The sequence below is a fragment of the Toxoplasma gondii genome, chromosome X (assembly GCF_000006565.2).
Source record: "Toxoplasma gondii ME49 chromosome X, whole genome shotgun sequence".
Lineage (NCBI taxonomy): Eukaryota > Apicomplexa > Conoidasida > Eucoccidiorida > Sarcocystidae > Toxoplasma > Toxoplasma gondii.
The window spans coordinates 4,782,512-4,805,307 of NC_031478.1; the positions used below are offsets into that span (position 1 = coordinate 4,782,512).

At 51.6% G+C, this 22,796-nt stretch overlaps 3 protein-coding genes across 3 annotated transcripts; 2 read left to right on the forward strand and 1 right to left on the reverse strand.

Moving 5' to 3' along the window:
- Window positions 1-2,037: 2,037 nt before the first annotated feature.
- On the forward strand, window positions 2,038-11,181 carry TGME49_235340 (hypothetical protein). Its single transcript, XM_018780423.1, has 10 exons — window positions 2,038-2,355; window positions 3,636-5,320; window positions 5,873-6,169; window positions 6,619-6,782; window positions 7,651-7,765; window positions 8,158-8,250; window positions 8,485-8,571; window positions 9,071-9,253; window positions 9,718-9,762; window positions 10,253-11,181. Exons 2-9 carry the CDS (start codon window positions 4,135-4,137, stop codon window positions 9,753-9,755), a joined length of 2,163 nt encoding a protein of 720 aa, XP_018635832.1. The 5' UTR covers window positions 2,038-2,355; window positions 3,636-4,134; the 3' UTR covers window positions 9,756-9,762; window positions 10,253-11,181.
- A 172-nt stretch (window positions 11,182-11,353) lies between these two features.
- Window positions 11,354-18,223, reverse strand: TGME49_235350 (cwfj family protein). Its single transcript, XM_018780424.1, has 8 exons — window positions 17,168-18,223; window positions 15,468-16,734; window positions 14,824-14,905; window positions 14,195-14,339; window positions 13,727-13,951; window positions 12,803-12,941; window positions 12,378-12,495; window positions 11,354-11,918 (listed from the first exon to the last, which is right to left on the reverse strand). The coding sequence occupies exons 1-8, from the start codon at window positions 17,585-17,587 to the stop codon at window positions 11,849-11,851; spliced, it is 2,466 nt and encodes an 821-aa protein (XP_018635831.1). The 5' UTR covers window positions 17,588-18,223; the 3' UTR covers window positions 11,354-11,848.
- A 142-nt stretch (window positions 18,224-18,365) lies between these two features.
- TGME49_235360 (hypothetical protein) lies at window positions 18,366-20,637 on the forward strand. The gene is made up of 3 exons (XM_002368890.2): window positions 18,366-19,221; window positions 19,591-19,857; window positions 20,096-20,637. Exons 1-3 carry the CDS (start codon window positions 18,817-18,819, stop codon window positions 20,261-20,263), a joined length of 840 nt encoding a protein of 279 aa, XP_002368931.2. The 5' UTR covers window positions 18,366-18,816; the 3' UTR covers window positions 20,264-20,637.
- Window positions 20,638-22,796: the final 2,159 nt, after the last annotated feature.

Consider the following 22,796-nt stretch of genomic DNA (forward strand, 5'->3'; position numbering starts at 1 on the left):
ATAACAGCACAAAGGTCGCTGACAACGCACGCCAAACTCATAAAGCGTCGTGTCTTATTGCTAAAAACATTCGGTCACACAAAATGAGGGGAGATGATAGTGCCAGCACTGTAACTGTCGGCAGAGATCCAGGTTTCCACGATTTCTTGACACAAACAGTTTTGCACGTTTCTGCGCCCGTCACCAAATCTTTCTGATGCTTGGTAGTTGAACGTCCAGTGATCTTCCGAGGCTTCCACCGGGTTTTATCATAGAAGAGCTCACTGTATTAGCTTCTCCGGTGGACTGAGGCTAAGAACAACAAATGTTTTTATTAGTTGCGAAAGGCCACCTCACCAAAATTCAACGGGCTGCCCTGCACAGTTGCGAGCTCCTTGTTTGTGAGGAAGTGCAACATATTCGCGTTCGTGGAATCCGTGCAGAACCAGTAGAGTTGAGGGACCACTTTACAGCTCATCACACTGCGGATTCTGTGGCTCTGCGTTGATCATATCGTTGCGATTTCACCTTGCATTAGAGGGTCTTCGGTGCTGTAGTGTTGTGCGATGCGAAAAACCGGGCAAAGCCAAGCATGGAGTTGCTCTTAAATGAACAAGGTAGACCTGGGGCGGCACCCTGGATTTTGTGACGTCGCCGGTCAGCGGGAACGTGGCAATAACCCGCACCCAATAATCTCCAGGAAAACTGGCTAGGTACAGGTGCAGCAACACCGCCCAAGACTGAAGCACCGACCCTTCGGGTTTTGGGGGGGTCCTCTTAGGGGACAAACGAAAACCCACGGGTTCGTTTCTAGTACGCTAGCCCGATCCACTGACTTGTTCAACACTGCTGCGTGAATTCACATGCTCGAAGTGGCGACATTTGACGTACATGCCAGCCACGTGTTTTGCCACCCCAGCACACCAGGTTTGTATTACTCGTTTCATTTTAGCTTTCCCTACACGAGGCACTTCGTTGAATCGCTCGAGCCCTGCCTTCTTCTACTAGAGGAGCCGCGGGCTAAGCGGTATCTGTTGTTGGCCGGATGGCGATCTACGCGGGTCTAAGGGTCACAACGGCGACGATGTGTGTATGACTTCGTCGAAGAAAAGATGGTGCAGTAAATCTGGGGCAACACATCTGAAAACGCACTCCCTTCGGTAGACGTGCTAATTCCCTTAGCGCCGACAAGCCAGCGGCGACGCACACTTTGTTTACTGTCGCCATTGTCATCTGACTTCTATCAGAATTTCACAAGTTCCCTTCATCTACAAAGTCACCGATTGGCGACTGTAGAATTCACGTATGACTAGTATCGGAACTGGAAGCAGAGCCTCACCATCATACGCTCTTGCAACCGAGCGGTTTTAAAAGCACAGTCCGCTCGGCGATGGCATGAGACACTGGACTTTTGGGGGCTCAAAGCTTGTCGTAGTCACGGATACAACGCTAACAATGTTCTTCTTTATGTTCGTGTCCATAGGATTGAGAATTTGGTGAGGAGTTCCCCCGCCGATCCCACAACAGCGGAACCTCGGTCTGCCTTGCAGTTTGTGAACATTCCCCGTTAATGGCTCCAGAGGTGCCCTTCAAATCGACCATTCGGCTGTGAATTAGCATCACTCCAAGACGAACCTCAAGAACATATTGATAGCCCCGCGACTCAGTTGTTTCGCTTCATGTCGCATGTCAATCAACGCCTCTGGAGTGGAGCCGGCGATCATGAAAAACAGCGTTATAGTACGAAGTGTATCGGGGTTGCCGCAGGTTGCACGTCAACTCTTTCGGCGACTCTGCACCGCCGCGGCTTGGCCTAAAATGTGCTACTCACAAGAATGCGCGAAGAAATCAAACACTAGTGTAAGCATCACCTAAGAATTTTTTACAGGAGGCAAACAGGCGTTGGCTTGCTAGCTACGCCTTCTTGCCAGGACGAGCAGTTGAAGGATCACCAGCGCAGCATGTCAGCCACACAGGTTTCGTGCGCCCGCTGCCCGCGCCAGGGGACAGGCAAGGCCAGAGCTCGACTCGCGCAGATGTTGCCAATTACAAGCCTCATGCGAATTAACGGAGGCCTGGTGCGCAACATCCGTGAGACGGCGGACAATCGACGTTAACTCTCTTGCCACTTCCCCCTCTATTTCCTGAAGGCTACAAAACTTCCAGTTTTCTGTCATTTTCGTGGCACTGAATGGTGCGCACACGTCTTCCCTTTTTGTTGAATTTTTCCGCATTGGCGTTGCTGGCTGGCCGACAGGAGCGGTTGGCTTTCTGATCTGTGGTATTCTCAAGCTGTGGTGTTGCAGTGTATTTGTTGGCACGTACTCCTGCTGGCCTGAACCCGCTTTCCGGTTCTCCACAGTGGATCACTCCCTGGTAAGACGAGTTCTCATTCGAATCTCTCTAAGCAACTGGTTCGTCGTTTCATCGATCATTTCTTTCGACGATCAAACGCGAGATGCGTCAGATGCCGGCTCGAGGTTCTCCTCGGGTGTAGTTGAAGTGTTGCACTCCAACCATTGCTCGACAAGTGCTTGTTCATGTTGTAAAATGCGAAAGAGTCCGTCGGTGAGTCGAGCGCCTGAAATCGAACATAGAATTGATGGCTGTCAAGCAGATACTTTGGGCCTTCCACGGGTATGGCTAGGGAGAACCGCAACTACGACGTCGTAGTAGCATTCATCCTTTGCCACTTCGCAATTACCCTGCCTCCACGTGTGGTCTGTCTGCTGAAGTGAGGGAAGGATCGTTTGCCGTCGGTCAATCTCTATTGCAGCCGTGTTCTGTCGACCTAGAAGACAACTGACCTGGAAAGCGTAGCCATTCAACCGCATTGGCACAGCGGGTGCCCAGCATTAAAGCGGAGCCGGTTTTCGCAGAGTAGGGGATGCACATCGCCGCAGTCCTCAGAGTCCTTGCGTTCATGCTACGGCCGTGCTAGTGCTTCCGCTTCTTCACTACAGAATTTGCATTTATTCGACAACGTTACATTTATTGCACAACTATGGGACAGTTTTCGCAGCGTGCACTATGGAGACGATGCAGCGTCACAGCCTCTTGCGTTGTCTTGCCTTCACATCGAAATGGGGCGTTTGCACTACATGATTGGGGAGGCTTTCATACGCTGTACTGGGGTAAAACGATGATTCGTCAACAAAAGCAACATTACACAAACCTTTGCCCCATTCAGCGGACGCGTAGGGTCCCAAGCTGCGCGTAATACTTTGGTGCACCGGATAACAGGCTGGCTTGTGGCCCTGTTATTCCGGGTCAGATTGGTGTGCTTCACATCATGCAGAAGAAATCGTTCTCCACGTTGATGCGTGCGTCGCCTTCTCTCTTTGTCAGCATTCATTTGTTCTTTTGAACGGTTTGTCGATAGCGGTCTCTCAGCTATAGGGTGAACAAAAGACATCCAGTGGTTCACTTTTGTGGGGATACAGTGTTTATTGTTTGCTCTTGAATGGTCGCCTGAAAAATAAGTACTATGGAAAGTCTTCTCTTTCACCTGGCTCCATGAAGGCACAGTCCTCAAGGGCCTGACTTTCTCCCGCGAGTCACGACAGTCGTTTCCCAGTGTGGCACGTGTGATTGTCGTGACGTGCGTTCTGTTCACACCATTAAATGTATTGTTCTACGATATGTTGCGGTCGCAGGTGCGCAGGCTTAGTGCGAGGCTGAATCCGGAGACATTTTCTCTTGTTTGGTGACGCAGCTTCCGATGCCTGCGGCTGACTAGGGGGCGCGTGGGTACACTGCCGAGGAGAGCGGCTGAGTACGTATCTCGACTCGAATTTGGAGCGGAACGTGGTCTAGAAGCAGAAATCAACAAGGACGCGGGCCATCTTATCTGCAGTCCTTTCTGACAAAACATCCGCGTGTCTTCGGTACAAAGGCACTCGTGGATCACTCCCGAAAGAGCAGTTGCCTGTGGCTGTCCCTACGCGCCGGTTCCGTCGGGTGTCAGGAATCTGCTGAGCTCACCAAGCTTGTGACAAAAAATATTTATTGCTCCTGGCGCGGCCCTCCTGCATTGCTTCAGGATACTGCAGCGGTGTGTTGCACGTCAGTGTCACTCCCACCTGGCGGCCAATTTGGAAACCGCCCCGTTTTGTGTTAGACACGAATCTGCGTGTGTTGTTCAACACCCAAGGCATGGATTCGGGTTCTCAGAGTGCTGAGGGAGGCGCTGGTGCCTCCAGGACGGGAACCCCTGCTCAGGGGAGCGCTGATGCAGCAGGATTCTCCTCGGCATCCCATGTTGTTTCTGGAGTGTCGGTAGCTGAGGGAGGGACGAGGGGGTCTCCGTCCTTGCAACATTTCTCCACCACTGTGACCTCGTCGAGTCCCCGACAAGATTCTTGTGGCCTTGCAAGGGCAGCAACATTGGCTGCAGTCCCCTCTCAAGCGTGCAGGGACACTGCGATTTCGGCTGCTGGTAATAACAGCTGCCACGGCATCAAATACCAGACGCCGGGTTCAAGCTTCCCACTCTCCGCAACTCGACCAGTGGAGACTTCCCCTGTGACATTAGAGCCGGCAGGCTCAGGAGTGGCTTGTTCTGCATCGCCAGTGAGCCCTCGAGCCGCAACCGCGTGTCCGGATAAGCTGGCAGCCAAACAAGCGTTATTTTCGGCGACAAAGGTGTGGCAGCCCTCTGGCCTTCCGAGTGTGCAGGCTCTTCCAGTGCATTTCATTTCAGGGAAGCCACGTGATAATGCAAAAGGGCAACCCACGTATACTTCTGACAAGGAAACTTTTTACTTCTCCCCCAAGGTTGTGGGGTACCGTAAAGCGGACCTCATGGGTGAAAAGAAATGTACTGTTCAGGGATTACCTTCCAGTTTGCCAGCAGGCGAAACCGGCCACGGGAAAAGATATTTGGAGGAGTTGAACCTGGCTGATACTGCAAGAGCTCAAGCCAATAGCAAGATGCCTTCTGTACCACTTTCGCTACTGGAGCGATTGCCACTGAGTCAGGTGCCCGGAAGTCCTCGTTCTCGGAGAGAAGAGAGTCGGTGTGGTTCGTTCTTTCCGCTTATTCGTATCCGCGGCCGCCGTGGCGGACCATGCGAGGTAAACTCCGTTGATCTGAAGCGCTTTTTGAAGCGTGTTCAACTGGCAGCATTCACTTACTGCGAAGACATGAAGCGTCTCGTGCAGGCCCCCTTCGACCTGGTTCCTCCGGCATTCGGAAGTGTCGTTCCATCTGGGCAGGCTGCGTTCTACCGGAAGATTTCAGCTCCGCATTGCCCTAACTGTGGATATAACACCCTTGTCTGGGCTGGTGCGCCCTGTCCAGAAGATGGCGGTGTGCCTGTTTCTTCACCCGAAGTCTGGGGTAAGGGTCTTTCAATTGGGATCCAGTACCGTTACGGAGCCTGTGATTGTGACACCCAGTCTCGTCGCGGTTCGTGCTACTGCATCGAGAAATGAGTTCATCGGTATGTTTGAAGAATGTTGCGTGATGTTGCTGTCCGAAGCGCCAGCGCCGATGTAATTTGGATGTGCGCGGAGGTCTAAAAGTCATGTGGTCTCTATCAGTGGGGACCGAAGCATTCTTCTGCATTTTAGAGAAAGCATTAGGCCGCTGGGAGCCCCCGTCGCGACAGCACTGGGAGTCGCGACGTTTTTCACACTGTAAGCTGGGCCTGCTTCGTAAGGTACGTTGCCCAGGGGAGATTCATCGTGGACCACTGCTTCCGGTCTGGAAGGTCCCAGCAACTGATGCAGTCAAACACATAAGCGGTGTGAGCCTAGGGGAAGCGACTTGTTGCGGGCGAGACAAGTTTTTGTGTTGTATATACATCTGGCATCGCCACGGAAATGCATGGCGTGTTTTCAAACCACAATAAATTTATTCTTTCGGGATCCAAATGTTCTGTATGGGCAGGTGCGAATGCCAAAGAAAGTGGCCTAGAGGGGCTGGCTCGCTGGCACTGCTCATTTTGCGGTGACATCGCTGCAGCCGTTGATGACGAACTGCTCGGGTGTACAAGTATCGGTGGATGCACGGAGGCAGGTGATCGCGTTGACCAGTATGTCGCAGAAGGTATCCATGGGTTGGCTGAGTACGTGAGGAGGTCTTGCGCCGGTTGGATGCGTGGATCCCAGAGAGTGATAGAAGGATATCCCCTTTATGAGCCTGACCCAGCCCTTTGCAGAAAAGAACGACCCACAAGCTTGACAGGTGAGGCGACGGGCGGCGATCCCCATTCGGCGGGTGGCAGGGTACAAGAAATCGTTAGTGACGTGACTGCATCCGTATGTTTTGGCGATTCGGAAGGGGGCATGCAGTTGGGATTGCCTGCATAATTCTCGGCCGAGTGATATGGAGGTTTCACTACCAGGCCCCACATTTTTCAGTTCGCACTACGGAGTCGGCGCCGGGGAGAGATGTCTTCTGAGAAGGTAGCTAAGAACTGAGGATGGGAGCTGATGCCAGTCAGTTCGATGGAATCGTCGTAAAGCAGGATGTGTCTCTCCCTCATCCACTGTTCGTCTAGGGGTGCTGGCTTTTTGTGTGTGTGTTCACCCCCAGTCTTGGCCTGACTCAGCCTGTTGCCCGCATGCTTCTATCTTGGAACCATCAGGGACAAATGGTGTTTTTCTTATTCATTCTCTTGCGTTTTTGCACAGGAAATATGTGTGTCGATCAGCTTAATGCGTTTCTCGATGCCTGCTTGGTCGAGCCGCACAAGATGGAAGCAGCGCCGCCCCCACCCCGGATCCCCGACACACAACAGACAGGGAACTGGCTAGTTGACAAAGCAAATGCTATGCTGGATCGGCTGTGTGAGCAGGTATGTTCAATGTAGGTAAATAGAGATCTCCGCAAAGCAAATTGCTTTGGTTTTTTGTTCGCTGTTTTGCTGAAGCTGACGTGGGGCCGACCCTTCAAAGCAACTGTGGACACGGTATGTGTCATTCACACGATAGTGCCTGGAGGAACGGAGAGCATGCAATGTGAAGCAGTGAGGGAGAATCTGTGCCACATTTTGACACGAGCGTCCCTGTTTTTTCTCTTGTCGTCGCGGGGAGTTCCTACTTTAAGGATTTTCAAGACAAGGTGATATTTCTCGAAAAGGGGAACCTTTCTTGCCAGTCGTGAGGATCGGTTCCCTGTACGTCCCTTTGTCTTTGGAAGATATTTAGGTGTGTTTTTTCTATTCTTTGGGCTTCTGACGTACGAAACGTTCAACCAGGTTAATCAGATGTGGTTGAGAAGGATTTCTGGGCGGTGGCTGCGGGACGGCGTCATATTAAGCGTGCCTGACAGTGAATTCACCGCCATAACGTTTTAGGGAGAAGAGGTGGCGTGCTAGAGCACCGCAAAATGTATTCATTTTTGTACGGTCTGGGCCATTCTGTGTTTTCAAATTGACATAGAGGGGATATCGTGTGCTGGCCAATGATATTGGAGGGTTGACGCGTCGCTGCGTTTCTCGTTCCTGTTGTGTTGTGCCGTACGACGGGCTGTTTTTTCTGTGACGAGTTGTTTGCCTTCGTTACATGTAATTCGCTCGTTGAAAGGGGAACCGACAGGAATGGCGCGGTGGTTTCCCTCCGTGGAGAGGATCTGAACTCATGGTGAATGGGAATAGCCTGACTACCTTGTGGACTGAAACGGCGGCTCGTGTGACTCATTGCGCCACCTCCCGTGTCCCACAGAAGACTCCTCCCTCACCTCCACCCGCTCCAAAATCATTTTGCCCTCCAGTCGAGTTGCTTATTCCTCCGTGCTGTCGGGCGTCCGAGCTGCCGCCAATTCCGCCTCCGGCTAAGGGTGAGCTTTGTCTGCTAGACGTTATTTGCAGATTGACATACTCTCTCAAGATCAGCTTGAGGCTCTTGTGTTCACCTTCTGCTCGTCTCTTCGCTCTGGCGCATGTTTGTTCGTCTGTCGTGCTGGCGGGCAAGCGACAACCGCTGCTCACAGCGTTGCACATTCTTGGGAGAGAAAGGGCTTGCGAGCGACAGGCCACAGTACGCTGGAGCATTCAGGCCGAACGTTGCAGGTGTGATTTCCGGACAAGCCTGATTTTCGCCAGTGACTCTCTTAGGCATTTGTCTGTTTCGTGCGGAGCGAGTTGGTAGAAGGAAAGAGACAGGGTGCCACTGGAACGCGGAAACGGAAGACAAGTTTTTCTTTTTTGTATGTCTGCGTCGTGTTCTCAGAAAGTTGTCCTCTGTTGGACATCTGCCGTCCGAGCCCAAAGGAATGTCCCCAATGTCATCAACAGATTGGCAAAGAACGTCGCGGAGGAAAATGTAAGTGACTTCAGTAAGGTCGAACGAACTATTTCGGGGAACAATAGTGTCGGATAGTAGCAACCTCCTATTTCTGTTCCGCTCACATGTTCTGGAAAGTCCGGAGGGCTTTAAATGCCGGTCCCGGTCTCTGTGTGGCAGCGAGAGAACCCATCGTGGGGAATCGCCTAGGAGACTGTTTGTTGTTGGTGGCGAAGGTCGGAGACTATACTGTGTGTTTCGATGCCTTTTCAGGTCCAGCGGAGCCTCAGAGCGGAGGCGTGGTGGAGTGTTGTTTGCAGCAGGATTGCTTCGTTAGCGATAGGGAGGAAGTTCACACGGGTATGTCACGATGTTCTTCATTGCTCATTCGCCGTATGCTGTTTCGTCGCTTTGTTCGGATGTGCACGCATGTTAAAGGAAATGCGGAAGTCGATTACACGCATCAATAGTCTCTTCTACTATATTATGTGCCTGGCATGCGTTGCTAATAATGAATAAGGCTGTGTAGTCGTCGTCCGCTGCCGGGACACGGGTTCCTCGCCGAAATCACCCTAGCATCTCGGAAAGTTCAGTACCATGTCTGAAGACATACTACCCAAAAGGGACAAAGGGAACTTCAGACGTATGGGGGAAGGCTGCGGATAACGCGATAACGCGCAGACGATGTGCTACGCCAGGTGACGAGTGAGACACCTCAATATTGGCACACCAGGTGCGGCTTGCTTCTCGGGGGGCTCTGCGTTTTCCTCTCCTTTGTGTGCATCTCACTTCCTCAAAGCTTTCTTGTAAGCAGTTGCACATCAATACGAATTCTGCTGTGCTGCGCTTCAATTCTCAGGCGTATACTCCACCTCTCTGCCCCCGCACCAATTCGTTAATCTGACGAATTATGCGGAGCCGGCGAACGTCAGCATAATGGAGGGCTGCGTCTCGAAGGTGGCACCCGTTTCCCCGACTTTCTACCGACGCGTGGAACAACCCGAAGCGGTGGCGTGTAATCCAAAGCGAGCGGCCTGGATAGGTGTGGAGCTGAAATCTTCACGGGAATGCGTTCGTTGAGTACATAGTTCTGTCATCTTTGTGTAGCATTCCGTATATATAGGTATGTAAGCAGTGATGACTCGCCGAAACTCATGAATCAGTGAGAGCGGTGGAAGGCCACAAGGTTTGGAGTGTAGTTGTTGGCTTTTACAGTTTTTGCCTGCGGTGCACTTGACTTCGGGGGGACTCAAGATGCTTTCTAAGCGCCAAGTTCCTCCGCTTTCTGCTAGAGTACCGAATGGCGCCGGCCTTCTTGATATATTATCAGAAGTGCCGCGACAAATCTTATCTGTGAAGGGTACGCATTGCATCAATAAATTTGCAGGCGGCACCCCAGTGTCTTTTCATCTCCACAGGTCTTAATGCTGATTCCGCGTGTTACGAGGCGCACTTCGCATATTGAAGGGATGACATTTATTTCTAATGTGTGGTTTTCGGTTGCAGACCATGGTGCCCCACGGCAGGTGGAACTGCGATACTAGATTCGAGGTAAAGGTTCAAGCTTGCAAGTTAGACTGACTTTGGCGCCTTGTAAACCGATACTGGAATGATACCAATGTGATGATCTTTGGCAGAAGATTCACTGATACGCAACTCGCGGTGTGCTGCTCCAGTCATCGAAGCTGCCATGTTTTTCCATCATGTGTCGTTTATCTTGTAACAAATCGCACTGCCACACACTCGCACGCAGCTCCTGGTCACGCATGATAGCTGACTTTTCACGGAGCGTTACGAGACATCTCAGTGTACGTGACCAAATGAAATGCGTCAGAAACCCTGGGGTATCCAAAGTAATTCGACTTCGTCGCTAGCGATAACTTCGACAGTTTCTGTCGTGAGCAGTACCTGTGCGGTAGTCTTAAAGTATTTTGCGAGTAGATGCTGGGGAAATACTTTGTAGAAAGGCTCACTGAGACGTGGAAGGAGACTTTCGGGATGGAGGGTTCTGGTCACGGATGTGTTTCTGTGTTGACTGCAGATTCCCCGTGATCGTTTGAACTGTATCATGCCATCGATGAGCGCAGTGTGACTGGCGGGTCTCGCGTCGTCTTGGGGCTGCGGATTTAGTCCCGAATTCGAGCACATCGTAATTTGCTGTTCAGCACCACCTGTCCGAGTTGCTGCACGGCATGATTTAAAGCTGCGCGCGTGTGCTCTGCGTCCGAGTTTTTTTCGTGTGTTACGCTTGTCCAAAGGGTTTGCTGAACCCTCCAGAGGTTCCTTCTTTAAAAACAATCAAACATCGACCGTGAGACGAGGCTGCACACTCATCGTGGGGTTGTCCGGCCCTCTCTGCAGGTCGAACTGAGGCACGGCGTACACGTCCTCAGCTCGGTTCTGTTCAGTTTTCTGTGTGAAACCGAAGCCAGTCCGGTAATTTGGGGAGTCTTCGACGACGTGTTAATTTCAGCCTCGAAACGCATTTGAGAAAGGCACGGGTTGTTGCGTTCGTGTCTGTGATTCAGTGGAAGGGATTGCGATATGGGAGCACCAGTGAATGATTCCGATTTGTGAAAGCTCTTGGTACTGGGTAAAGCATTAGCTTAGTCAGGTGATAGCAAGCTGCTGATGACGCGTTGCGGGCCCTGACAAACAACTGGTTCATATTTCGTTTTGTGTTCATCTTGACGTTTCCTTTAATTTAACTCTCGCTTTTGTTGATGTGTTGTCTTATAATTTCATCCGATGTGTAGAAAACATCAGATGTAAGTACAGTATTGACTGCGAATAGTATCAACTGCGAATCAATGCAGACTCTCTCTCCGAGCCCTCAGCCCTATCAGGAGGTACAGACACCGGCCTTGGGCCAGAGACAAGTCGGGTGGAAGTCACCGCCAAACCTTGCGCGGTTGCGGTTCCTTTTTCTCAATCCTAGGGACGACTGTGCATCCACTTGGTAGAAAGTCATTCTTTCGTTGTCGTACGTTAACAGCAACAAGGAAGCGAGAGTTTGAAAAGCTGTCGGCGGTTTCTCACGGCATGTCCCGAGACGCACGATCTGCCGGCACGTGGCGGAGATGTATCTCTCGATCGTTTCCATACATTTTTTTTCAGTATGCTTGTTAAGTTGCTTAATTGACAGCACTGTCGCAGCTTCGTCTCAGGCTACCTAACGCTCATAGCACGAGAAATGCGTCACGCTGCCTGAACGCTAGCTACACTGTTGATTGGTAGCTGAGGAATGCGGTCAATGCCTCTCGAGGTTTTTCTTCTGCGTGGCTTCTTTCACAACATATACAAACGTGAGGGTCAGGGTTTCTGCTTGACTTTCACAAAGACAGCGTAGACAGTTTTTTCCTCAGCATCAACCTCCCCATAATGACAACCGACACGTTTTTACAAGCATTCGTGTTCCATTAACCAACCAGAGAGAGCGTAAAACAACGAGCGAGGCGCATGGCTTGAGCCCCCACTGTCTCCCATGCATACGGGCCAGGGCTAGGAATGCTACCCTGCGAACATTCAAAAAAGTGGAGTAACGTGACCCGAGGAAACAGACGCCAACGTCTCTGGAATCAGCGCGAAAAAAGAGGGGGTGACAGAAAGAGGCAAAGTTCAGGCGTCTTTACATCGGCTAGTTCGTCGCAGTCCAGTCAAAACGAGAGAAATCGCGACGAAATGAGGCTACCGTATTCTTGAATGCCCTGCACATTAGACCGGAAAATACGCACGATACCGAATAAGACAGACGATCTTATCACAGAACATCCCCATCGTCTTGTACATGTGGATGCCTGCTTGTTCACTGCAACACAACTCGTTGCTTGGCACTGAAACACACGTTGGAAGAATGCGTGAAAATGCTCATGACAGATTACAGACTGAGAAACTTTGAACAAGTGTCCTGAAGAACGAATTTGCGTTGGTGTAGACGTCGTGACTGTATTCAGCACACTTTCACCTGTATACGTAGACGAATGCACATGTTCCCTCTGTACAGTCCACGTTCGTGTTGTTGTCAGTGTGCGACCCCCTTCACTCACCAGAGGGCATTTTACCTCTGCGGCGGGGGTATGTTGCGTACCAAATGTAGCAACAGAGTTACTCTGCTGTTCACAGGCCAACGAACAATGAGTCGTTTACTTCCACCGTTTTCTACTCACTGCTCTGTGGGGAAGGCTCGATCGGTCGGGGAAAGCTCAAGCATCCCCTGAATAACCTCGCGGCCGAAGGATGGCGAAAAGCTTCTGCCGTCGTCAATCACGTGTGCTAATCCGTCAGCTGCACCGTCCCACAAACGAAAGAAAAGCGATCTTCTGTTTGTGCGATTTTGGGCTGCGCAGCAACACTCTTGAACTCCTACCTGTGTTTCTTCAGTGCCAGCGGATGCTAGAGTGTGTGCCTTGGACACCCGAAAACACGACTCTGTGGTAAGTACAGATTGCGAACACATGGCAGTCGCGACTCGTAACCTCACCCACAAGGCTCTACTCGCACAGCTCAGGGCTGCTGAAGATCGCTACACTCGTACTACCGAAGCTGGCACGCATGTTAATATGTGCGAATATTCGGTTGAGGCGTGACTTACTCAGGGCAAAGTCGACGTGAATATACGGAATGTTCGCAGGAATGGCCGCGCGGATTCCGTCCCGACCACGAACTTCGATCACCTTCTTGTGCTGCTGCCATTCACTTTCTGCTTCCTCAAATGCTTTCCTAAAGTACGTCTGAAAGAATGTGCACAAATTACCAGCACAGTCGTCTTTCCGTGCATACCTCGGATTGTGAGGCGCGGAAAGGAAGGTGTTCACCTACTCAGGTCACCTTCCAAGAAGACTGGTGTACGCAGAATACAACGATGAGAAAGATGCACAAACGACAAACTCGTTGAGGAAGCTGGAGGACATGTGATTCGCTTTACAGACCTGGCTTTCCTCGAAACCGATAACCCACCTGAATCACACTGGAGCACATGTCGTCTCTCATCTAAAAGTCGAATGGTACTCAACCTGCAATTATCACTGTTTTCAAAGACGCGCGCGGTTACGCAGCACAAGTGTGTAGGGAGAGCCAGCCATCTTTCCATGTCGAAACATCAGTAGGTGGTGAAACACAGAGAGGGATTAGCATAGGCAAATAAACATAGCTGCCGACAAAGCCGCCATTCATGTAGCATTTACCCTGGTGAAGATGAGGACGACAGGCATACATGCGGGCTGCTCACACACAAGGAGACAACTTCGTGTACAGAAACTGATGCTATCGGCAGGGCCTCTATAGAGTCTACAGCGGTCCCGTGGATTTGGAGAAAAGTAGTAAGGAGATTCCGCATGAACGGTAAAAAGGGACAACCGCCATTTCTTTCCAAATGAGAACACCTTTGTCGAAACGCACTCCAACGTTGTCTAATCTTCGCCGAGAATTCGGGAAAGGCATTAGACATAAAAGCAGTACTTGTCCCCACTTCAAGAGCCCCATGAGTCACACGTAGCTCCTCACCGCAGTTCCTTACTTTAGCTTCGGACAGGCGATCCACCGGGATAGGAAGAACCTCTACCGCAGTATGAGGGCCTGCGCCCATCCAGAGTTTTTCTTTGGAGACAAAGTGGGAGACGGTTTCGATGAAAATCGGAGCTTCTTGTCTAGCATCTTTGAAATACGTGACAAGACTTTTTTGAAAATTGCGAATTTCTTCGTAGCCCGCGTCGTCCAGCGTTGTGACCGAACTAACGTGTGCCTGTACATACACATCCATATCTCGAAAGACCGTGGATGAAGCCCGAAGACAAACTATGTCCCACTGGCTGAAGCTTCAGCGACATAGTCCTCGGTTTTAAGCACGTTGTGTTCCTTCGCTGTCTGATTAAATCCAGTGTCTACTGGTGTAGTCGCCCACAGGTACGCGCCTACCGAGGGAAACGGCACATCGATTGTTTGAAAAAGAACAAGAGGCCTTTCTGCTACGTCTTGGAGGACTAACCGACGGGATGATGAGAAGATGTGAACGCAGGACGCAATTGCGCCACGGCTGGAAGCAGACCACGGCGTGGGTGGCCATCGAGACGACGCCGGCGCCATGAAAGCGGCTGAAGTTCTCGGTGTCGATACACCGGCTGCACTTCCCCCTGAAAAACGCACGTGCAGACGAGGGGAACGGCGCTGGTGACGTCACACGGAACATCGACAATAATGGTGAATGAGTGAACGCAGAAGAGAGCCAGGGATTGGCCCAAAGCGACGAGACCGCATCACAAGATCCGCGCGTGATTGATTAGCTTCCGTGGCTTCGCTACTCGCCTGTAGGCGGTCAGACCTGGTTGTTTCGATTTCTGCGTCTGCGAGTGAAGCGAGCGAAGCAAATAACATCCGGATCCGCCTAAGTCCTTCTTCACATGAAAAGGCAATCCGAAAGACGGAAACAGACACGGTGACAGAGTGTACAACAGCAGGTATGGGGAAGGGGACCTCGCGACAGCGCCCGACAGAGGTGGTGCGGCATCTGAGGTAATTTCTCAGGAAAACGGAAAGGAGAAAACGGAAAGGAGAAAACGACAGTGCGACCAGAAGTTGATACCCCTGTGGAGGTAGACGTGTTCCCTTCAGACTCACTGTTGCTTGTTCAGGCGGAGTCCACGCATGCGGTCGCGCTCCTCTAAGATTCGACGTTTTTTCTCCGAAACCTTAGGCGCAGCTGCAGCAGCCAGAGAGAGTCACACAACTATATGCAGTTACACCCCCTAGCGCATAGCTTGCAGAAGAACGTGCTCGCGTTAACAAGTACATCCTAACGACAACCGAGATGTGCCAAGTGGTACACTCAATACACATGTGAACGTACAAAAAAACAGCTACGTTTAGCTGCAAGTCTGGTACACATATAATATGCATATAAAAGACAACATATATATATATATATATGGAACACGCCAGCGAAATGTGGAACCAAACGCGATTGTGAACCTACGCGACTGCAAGCATACGAATGTAAGGGACCCTGATTTCATCTGATGCACACGCTACGCGTGAAACGTCGCGTGTCAACTGGAGAAGACTGTCTGCAGCACGGCTGGATCTGTGAGAGCGCAGCTTCCTCTCTTCTTGCGTCCAGCATTCGTGCGTTTTCACGAAAGAAACGATCGCGAGTGTGTCTCTGTCAGTCCGACAGTGCGGATCTTATGGGCATCCGAGAATGCGTTCTCTTCCCCTGTTGACACGTGTGATGTTAGGCGTCGTTGTATCACCAGCCATCCTACCAGCGTCATCATCTTCATCGTACATCCGGTTCCTGAGAACGGCAGCGACACACACTTGGTCGAAGTTGGTGTGCTCCGCATCTCTCTCCCTCCGGAGATCGAATGCGGTGTCGCTGGGGTACCCTCGCTCTTCGCCTTCTGCAGCCGGGTGGCCCGCGAATCTGCCCCAAGCAGCTGCTCGTTGCCAGGGGGGTAGGGCGGCCGAGCCTGATTCGCATGTCTCGGCGCGTGTCTTCTCGCTCCTCACGAGCTCCTCATTTGTCGCCGACAGCTGGCGGCTGGCCATGAGACCCTCCAAGCGGCGACTCCCAGCCCGGTCCCCCAATAGGTGCGCCCGCAGTGCTTGCGCCGCCAGGTTGTTCATGTCCGCTGAAGCCGGGGGGGCTGGTGGGCGACCTGACGGAGGGTCTGTGGGAGCAGATAACGCGGGAGGCGGAACCTGAGATGCGTCACCCCTGTCGAGTTTTGCCGACTCTGAAGTCAGCTCTTCCCCTCGGGACCCTGCCAGGAACAAGGGATCTGAGAGTCCGGTTTTGTTGTCGGGACTGAGAGCTTCTTCCCGCGAGCGTGGCGCAGGCAAGCTGTGAGCAGGCATGGACGAGGACGCGCCAGAGCGTTCTGTCCTCAAAGCCGACGAAGGTGGCCGCGGAGGTGAGCGCAAGGCAGGTCTTTTGCCTCGACTCTCCTCTCTGCTCGTCTCCTTCTCTTCTCGCGAGCGTGAAAACTCGAAACGCGTCACCCTTTGGTCTCCCTGGCGGTCGCCAGAGCCGCCTTCTTCGCTCAGCCCGCTCTCCAAGAAGCGCTCGCTTTCTCTCCATGCCTGTTTTCGCCAGCCGCCTCGCCCGTGAGACGCCGCGAATCCCGAAGAGGCAGAAGGCAGTCGAGAACCAGACGCACGGGTCAGGGGAGTGTCTGTCTCCCTGTGTGCTTCTCCCCGCCTGCTCGAAGGACTGCAACAGTTCCCTCGCTCCTCGTCCGGGCGAAACGAAGAGCGTCCTCGATCTCCTCGAGAATCGCTCGACTCCCGCACGCGGCGACTCCACGGACGCGAAGAAGGCGGAGAGGAAGCTGTATCAGGGAGAACCTCGAAACCGGGAACGAGACTCCCACTATCGCCGACATGCTCTTCCAACAAACGGGCAACTGTCGTGTCTCCCATGTTCGCCGCGCGCTCCTGCAGGCGGCGCAGCTGCCGAGCGCGCCACGTCTGGGCAGAGCGCCAGGTGTCGGCCGTGGGGGCAAGAACTGCGAAGGGATGCGGAGAAGTCTGAAAAGAAGTGAGAGGAATGGTGAGCAGGCATTCACACGGCAAACGCGAAAAACGCAGGAGAAGGGCAGCTAACAGAAGAGAAGGCAGAGGGTTTAGACACGCCGAAATCTGGTGCGAATGAGAAACATAGTCAGAATGAGAACAATGGTGAGAATCCATTCACGTGGAGAACGAGAAGAAATGGAGAAGAGCAGCCCACACAAGATAGGAGTGAAGGCGTGTGGAGGCGCTGACGTCCGCGTAGAAAGAAAAGAGGCGAGACCGTATTCAGGTGCAGGCCTTTGAAGCAGCACAGGAGAGACACCCCGCAGAAAGCAAGGAAAACGAGGAACGAAAGTGCAAGTAACAGGGGGAAAAAGAAGCAGGTAAGAATCTTCTCGGAATCACTGACGAATGCTCTCTTTGTGAGCGGATGTGTGTTGGCCCTTACCCTAGCATCTGCGTCTTTCTCTGTCGAGGATGCATCAGGGAGCCGGAGAAAAGGATTGAGTTCTCGCGCAGCTGCGACCGGAGAGATGCCGTGGTGCGTAGAAGAGTCGAGGAAAGATGTCTTTCGTTCTTGTTCAAAATCACGAGGACGACTGTCAGAGCGACTTCCCGGAATTCTTGAGGCTCCATCGCCCTCTCGTCGCGCCGCACCGTGGTCGTTCGCGCTTTGCTCCCTCGGGACAATTCTGCACGGCGACAAGCTGCGTTTTTCTGAAGGCTTCGATGCGATTTCTTTTTCTCCACACACCTTCGCATCCGATTCCCTCACATCGTCACGTCCGGGAGATCTCTCCGCGTCTCGAGCTCCCTTCTGCTTCTTCTTCTTCGACGGAGTTTTGTCGAACCGCAACCCGGCCAGCATTGTGGCGAAAGCGTAGCGTCGAGGGCTAACGTCGCAATGTGTCAGAAGGCGCTGTGAAAAACTACGCAAATGCTTAGGTGTTTCCAAGTCTGCAGAGGAAAACTGTTAGACGTCTCGACCGGCGAGGGATTCATGCGATGCAAGTGCCGCAGGAGAGAGGCAGTGCGTCAGGCGGCGACGGACATCCAGAAAGAGCATGGCTCGGCAACACCGTGTCCCTGCCCTCTTCACTTGCCATTTCAGGACTGGACAAGGAAAAGGAAGCAATGGTGGTAAACTGGAAAACTCGCGACGCAAACTCGGTCGGTTTACACTAAACCTTGTACCGGCGCTTGAGCAGCAGGTCACAAGTAAGGAGCGCCAGGGCTCAGGAGCTGCAAGTACGGTCGGGAAGACGGCGAAGTTGCAAACAACCGGCAATCCTACATGCGGTTAAAGATGTTCAGACGAGCTTGCCTCACCTTCGGTGAAGAAACGCAGCAAACCTGGGTTCCTGGCGGTTTCGGTCCGTCTGTGAGACGCACCGCGTTGAAAGAAAGACAAACAAATTCCATCCAGGCGCGGCACGCGCCGGTTTCACTGAAAGAAGGTGACAAGAAACGACACGACTTGGTCTTTTTCTACGGAATAACAAGGGAACTTCTGAAGGCTTGTCAATACTACGGAGAAGCGCGTTTTTGCATGCATGCATGCATCGCTGAGTCGCTCTCACGGAGAAAGTCTGACCGGGAATCAATCTTGAAAACGTCTAACAGGGGAGCGTATCTTGCTGAAAATCAGAATGAAGTTTCGTTTAAATGTCCGTGTGAGAACATCTATAGTAGCGTCAAGGAACACCAAAAGGACAGTTCCTTTTTTCCTCAGCTGCATTTGCCAGAAGTAACGGGGAGTAACGAAATACCACTGTGCATGAACGGGTACTACTAAGAGCGAACGTCCGTTGTAAACGCAGCGGGAGCGCGGTAAAAATCGTACTTTCCAGGGCGGTGTTTTCCACCAAACAGATTTCTCTCTTCTCTGTTTCCCCATTCTTTCCGTCTTCTGTCTCGTGGCGTCATCACTTTTGTTTGCGCCCTTCTGTGTGGGCAGCGGAACGCAGCAACTGAATATAGTCCTTGCAAGATACCCAACGTTTACGTTGCAAAACAAAGGTGTTTGTCACCCCAGTTTGCCAAGGAGATCAAGGCAAGATTTTCCTTTACAGTCCGTCTACGTTTTCGCGTTCTTATATGCCTTCGTCCAGTCTTTCATCTCTCTCTCTGGGTTTCAAACTGTCCTGCCGCGTGCTTTGCTTTCGTCTGCTCTCTGCATTCTTGATTTGTTCCTTTCCCAATACTGTACACTCCGTTACACCTCCCTCTCCTCTCAGTTGCATTATCGGGACAATTGCTTTATCCGCGTACGTCTTCTGGCTTTTTAAGCCGTCTACCGTGTCGTCTCTTTCAAAATCTATCTCGGTTGTTTTATCGTCTGCACATCTGCCAGCACTCGACGACACGAAGAGGGCCACCGCAAGAATGAGGGGTGACGAAGAGGTAGAAGATCTCTTTGCTGGAGTTTTCGACCGCGGAGCTTACGTCGCGCGACTCAAGGAACTTAATGCTGCCGCCGAGAAGATTTTTTTCTACAACAAGGTGAGTTGTGGGTAGTAGATGGATAGTAGATGAATCCACTTTTAAAATTGTGTCTACTCGCATGCAGAATGAGGATATTAACAAAAGAACGTCGTCAGCGATATGTTTGTTTCTGCTCCTGTATGGAGGTCGATGTGTAGACGACGTGGTTTCTATGGACTGTCGGCGCGCCGGAAAAACTATTTTCTGTGAGGAATATCTTTTGTCCTTTCATGCTCAGCGTTCTGGAGTGCTGCAGAACGCGTGGAGGTGCAGCTGCCTCCGACGGTTTTTTCACGTTCACCTCTCTTTGTTGATCTCCCTTTGTACCTCGTCCCTGATATCCTTGCGGGTTCCTGTGGTACGGTGTTTTTCTTGACGACTTTTCAGATGCTCATCGTTGTGGACGAACAGCTCAATGGCATTCGAATGGCGCTTGGCGCCTACCGCCGCGGAGAAGTCGAATCCGCTAGACGGTTAACCAGTGGTGTCGTGTGTTCGTCTGCAAGCAGCAGGCTTGCGCGGGACAAGAACTCCACACTCGCAGACAGTCCGTGCGACGGCGTTGGCGATGCAAGTGGTCTTTCTGACTGTGCTTTAGTCGGTTCAACTTTTCTCTACTGTAGCCCAACTGTCTTACCTACGTTCCTTGTCCAAGTAAGTTCTTCCTCTCAGCCTTCAACTCTAGGTTGCGGTACTCAAGTTTTTGCCGACATGCTGGCAGGGTGGAGGACCTAAATTCGCGTCTTGTCGAGTCTCCCGCACACGGATGTGCCTGTAGTTTTGAGGTGCGTATGCCCAGTCCCCCACCATGGAACGCCTGTTTCTGCGGAAATGTCCATTGCTTCTCGTTATGTTGTGTTTTTCCGCGTTTGCACTTCGCCTGTCCTCGCAGCTCGCAGCGAAACTGGAAGCCCGGCGTGATAAGTACCGCTCCGAACGCAAAGAGGCAATCCGCAAGTTGCTCGAAATGAATCCGAGCGCCACTGAGATGAGTGAAAGGGAGTGCCGCCTGTTGCTGGCAGAGCCCGTGTCACAACAAAAGAAGGCAGAAACAGATTAGCTGTCTCACCGAACAGGTTATCAATGCACTCTGGATCTTCTTCTGGATGCGAGTCATGGAATCGCCTTGTCGAGCAAACAGTCTCCTGCGCAAATGCTGTGTCTTTCTGTCACCATCTGATTTGCCTCTTTGGACATCCTGAAGTGTATACTCTAATTTTAGCTGGTGTCGTGGTAGTGTCTCAGACGCGATCTTCGTAATCATGTATTGCAGTCCTGGGTGGCGAATCGACGAATCTATCAGCGGGTCGTATCCCTGTCCCGGGTCCCCTACGTCGGGCACATCGCATGGTGACTGTTTCTCTGGCAGCCGAGGCATGAGCACACTTCCCAGCAATGGCAGTTATGACTTCTTGTTCCTGTGGGCGCTGAGTCTCTCAGTCACTCACGACTCGCAGCTTGGGGAGCAGTGCACTTCGCGCAAAACCTTAGACACGTACTGGAGCAAGCTTTTACCACAACAAATTGTAGTGTTATCCGCCAGAGAGCTCCAGTTGATAACTGCTACTGTACACACATGCCCCAGGGAGCTGCGTTTGCTATCCCGTTCTCAACCTCGTCGACAGTGCTTCAGATATGCCTTGGATTAGGGGGTGTCAAAGATTGCTTCACGATAGGAGGCAACTGACCATGACTTACGTGTCGGCCACGTGGTAGCCTCCGAGCCCAAGAGGTTTTATTGTGGTAACCGTCCCGGATCCCATCCGCGGGAGACGAATAACACAACAAAAGAACGCCAGCCTACCCTGACGACGACGGTGAATGAAAAGCCATCTGCAAAACGACGCTGGAGGTTTTCAGTCTCTCATGTTTTGAAGCTGCTCGGACCAGTCCCGGATTGTCATGAATTGCCGTTTCTCATGTACAGGGGGATGAAATACATCCCTAGCGTCATTGAATGCGAGTGGTTCTCACGTACTACTTGCGCGAGATAGCGCTTTCGCCTCTCCCTGCTAAAAGCCAATCGTTGTTTAGCCTTCGGATGAGCTAGTGGTTGTTTCCGAGCAAAATCTTTTAGAGCGTAACCCAATGCACTGGCTATAAGTTCCGAAGGAAGATGGCACTACTGATGGCTGGCATGAAGGGCCCGAAAAAAATATGTTAAGCGCAATGGAAAAGAAGCGACATAACCGGACATCGTAGCACCGGTGATGCGCTGTTTATGTTCATGTAGGATTCAGGGGGAGGGATCCGGAATTCAGAATAGACAGAAAAAGTCCATGCCCCAGTCATTCACGGGCACTCGACGCTGACGGTTTTCCTTTTTGCTTCCCTTGAACACCGACAGTGGGGCGACGTATCAGGGGCACAGCTACCTGGTCATCAAAGAAGTCTCCGAATAAGTAAAGGCTACTTTAGCACTTAGATTAGCGGTAGATCACATTGTTTTACTTTTTAAAAACTCGTAGCTTCTGATTCTTCTTCGATAACAAGGACCACTAGGTGCTTTCCCAGCAGGATTCTTGACAATGCGTGCTCTCTTGCAAACAGGTTTCTCATGTGACAGGCATCATAAGGGAGCTTGTCGTGGTGTTTTTTTGACATCGCTACGCATCAGGTTAGAATCTCATTGGCAGAGTCGCAGGTCCAGCGAAAGGTCATCTGAAACACCAACCATGTATAATCTTCTTGTCGGGACTCTGAGCCTGTGAAGCATTTAACTATTTTACAGTTACAGGGAAGAAACGATAACGCCAAAGGACCCAGCGCTAGTTTTCCACACTTACGCCTATCCTTCTCATCTGTCAACTTAGAACGTACATCAGAGGGTGGCAAATCTCCGAAGGAATAAATATGTGCGCTCCTGAAGTTACAGACACCGGCTCAGCGCGCTTCACGAGAAACCTCGGTAATTCACATTTGCGAACATGTTCATGACCCAGGTAGGCAGGCGTGTAACTAAAACATTCGCACCACTACGGCCATGTTGTTTTGTTCACGGTTTATACTGACTGCCACTATGAAAGTAGTATTTTGCATTGTAATTGTGTTGCCCCCAAGCACGCTTCTCAGTTTATGATGCTGAGTATGTTCCTGCGCATTAGTTTCAGTTGGGTGTTTCTCTACGAAAAACACGAATCTACCATGGTCAACCATAACAACAAGCACTGTGCACAGAGAAGCCCACCATTTGGGCAATTAATTCCCTCTCTTATATGAACAGATCGTGTGACGCCACGTTGTCCGTGTTGAGGCAGGCTGAGAACCCCTGTACACTTTCGATTTTCGATTCTCCTCTAGACAACGGGATTTCAATCAATGTAGTCCATGCCATACGGAACAGACATGCGTGTCTGTGTGACAGTCACTTCCTGGCAGCGATACCGCTAAAGTAGAAGTGCGACTTTTTCTGCGGCAGTTGCAATACAAATGAGGGTTTCACACGAATGAGAGACTGAACTTGACTGACAGAGCGCTCAGAAACACTTTTCGGTTGAACTTACCTGCAACACCAACACACAGAAAACGCAGAGCTCGACAAAAACGTTGAGATGTGCGAAACGACGTGGACGGTAAGACTTCGTATGTTCTGG

Bases quoted from the DNA above. Each gene is read 5' to 3' on its own strand.
- TGME49_235340 (XM_018780423.1), top strand. From the start codon at position 4,135: ATGGATTCGGGTTCTCAGAGTGCTGAGGGAGGCGCTGGTGCCTCCAGG. The intron at 6,783-7,650 runs GTATGTTCAATG...CGTGTCCCACAG, and splicing joins TGGATCGGCTGTGTGAGCAG to AAGACTCCTCCCTCACCTCC. The intron at 8,251-8,484 runs GTAAGTGACTTC...ATGCCTTTTCAG, and splicing joins AGAACGTCGCGGAGGAAAAT to GTCCAGCGGAGCCTCAGAGC.
- TGME49_235360 (XM_002368890.2), top strand. From the start codon at position 18,817: ATGCCTTCGTCCAGTCTTTCATCTCTCTCTCTGGGTTTCAAACTGTCC. The intron at 19,222-19,590 runs GTGAGTTGTGGG...ACGACTTTTCAG, and splicing joins AGATTTTTTTCTACAACAAG to ATGCTCATCGTTGTGGACGA. The intron at 19,858-20,095 runs GTAAGTTCTTCC...CTGTCCTCGCAG, and splicing joins TACCTACGTTCCTTGTCCAA to CTCGCAGCGAAACTGGAAGC.
- TGME49_235350 (XM_018780424.1), bottom strand. From the start codon at position 17,587: ATGCTGGCCGGGTTGCGGTTCGACAAAACTCCGTCGAAGAAGAAGAAG. The intron at 14,906-15,467 runs GTAGGATGGCTG...TGGCTGCTGCAG, and splicing joins CGATGAAGATGATGACGCTG to CTGCGCCTAAGGTTTCGGAG. The intron at 11,919-12,377 runs GTGAGTAGAAAA...TCTAATGTGCAG, and splicing joins CGAGCCTTCCCCACAGAGCA to GGCATTCAAGAATACGGTAG.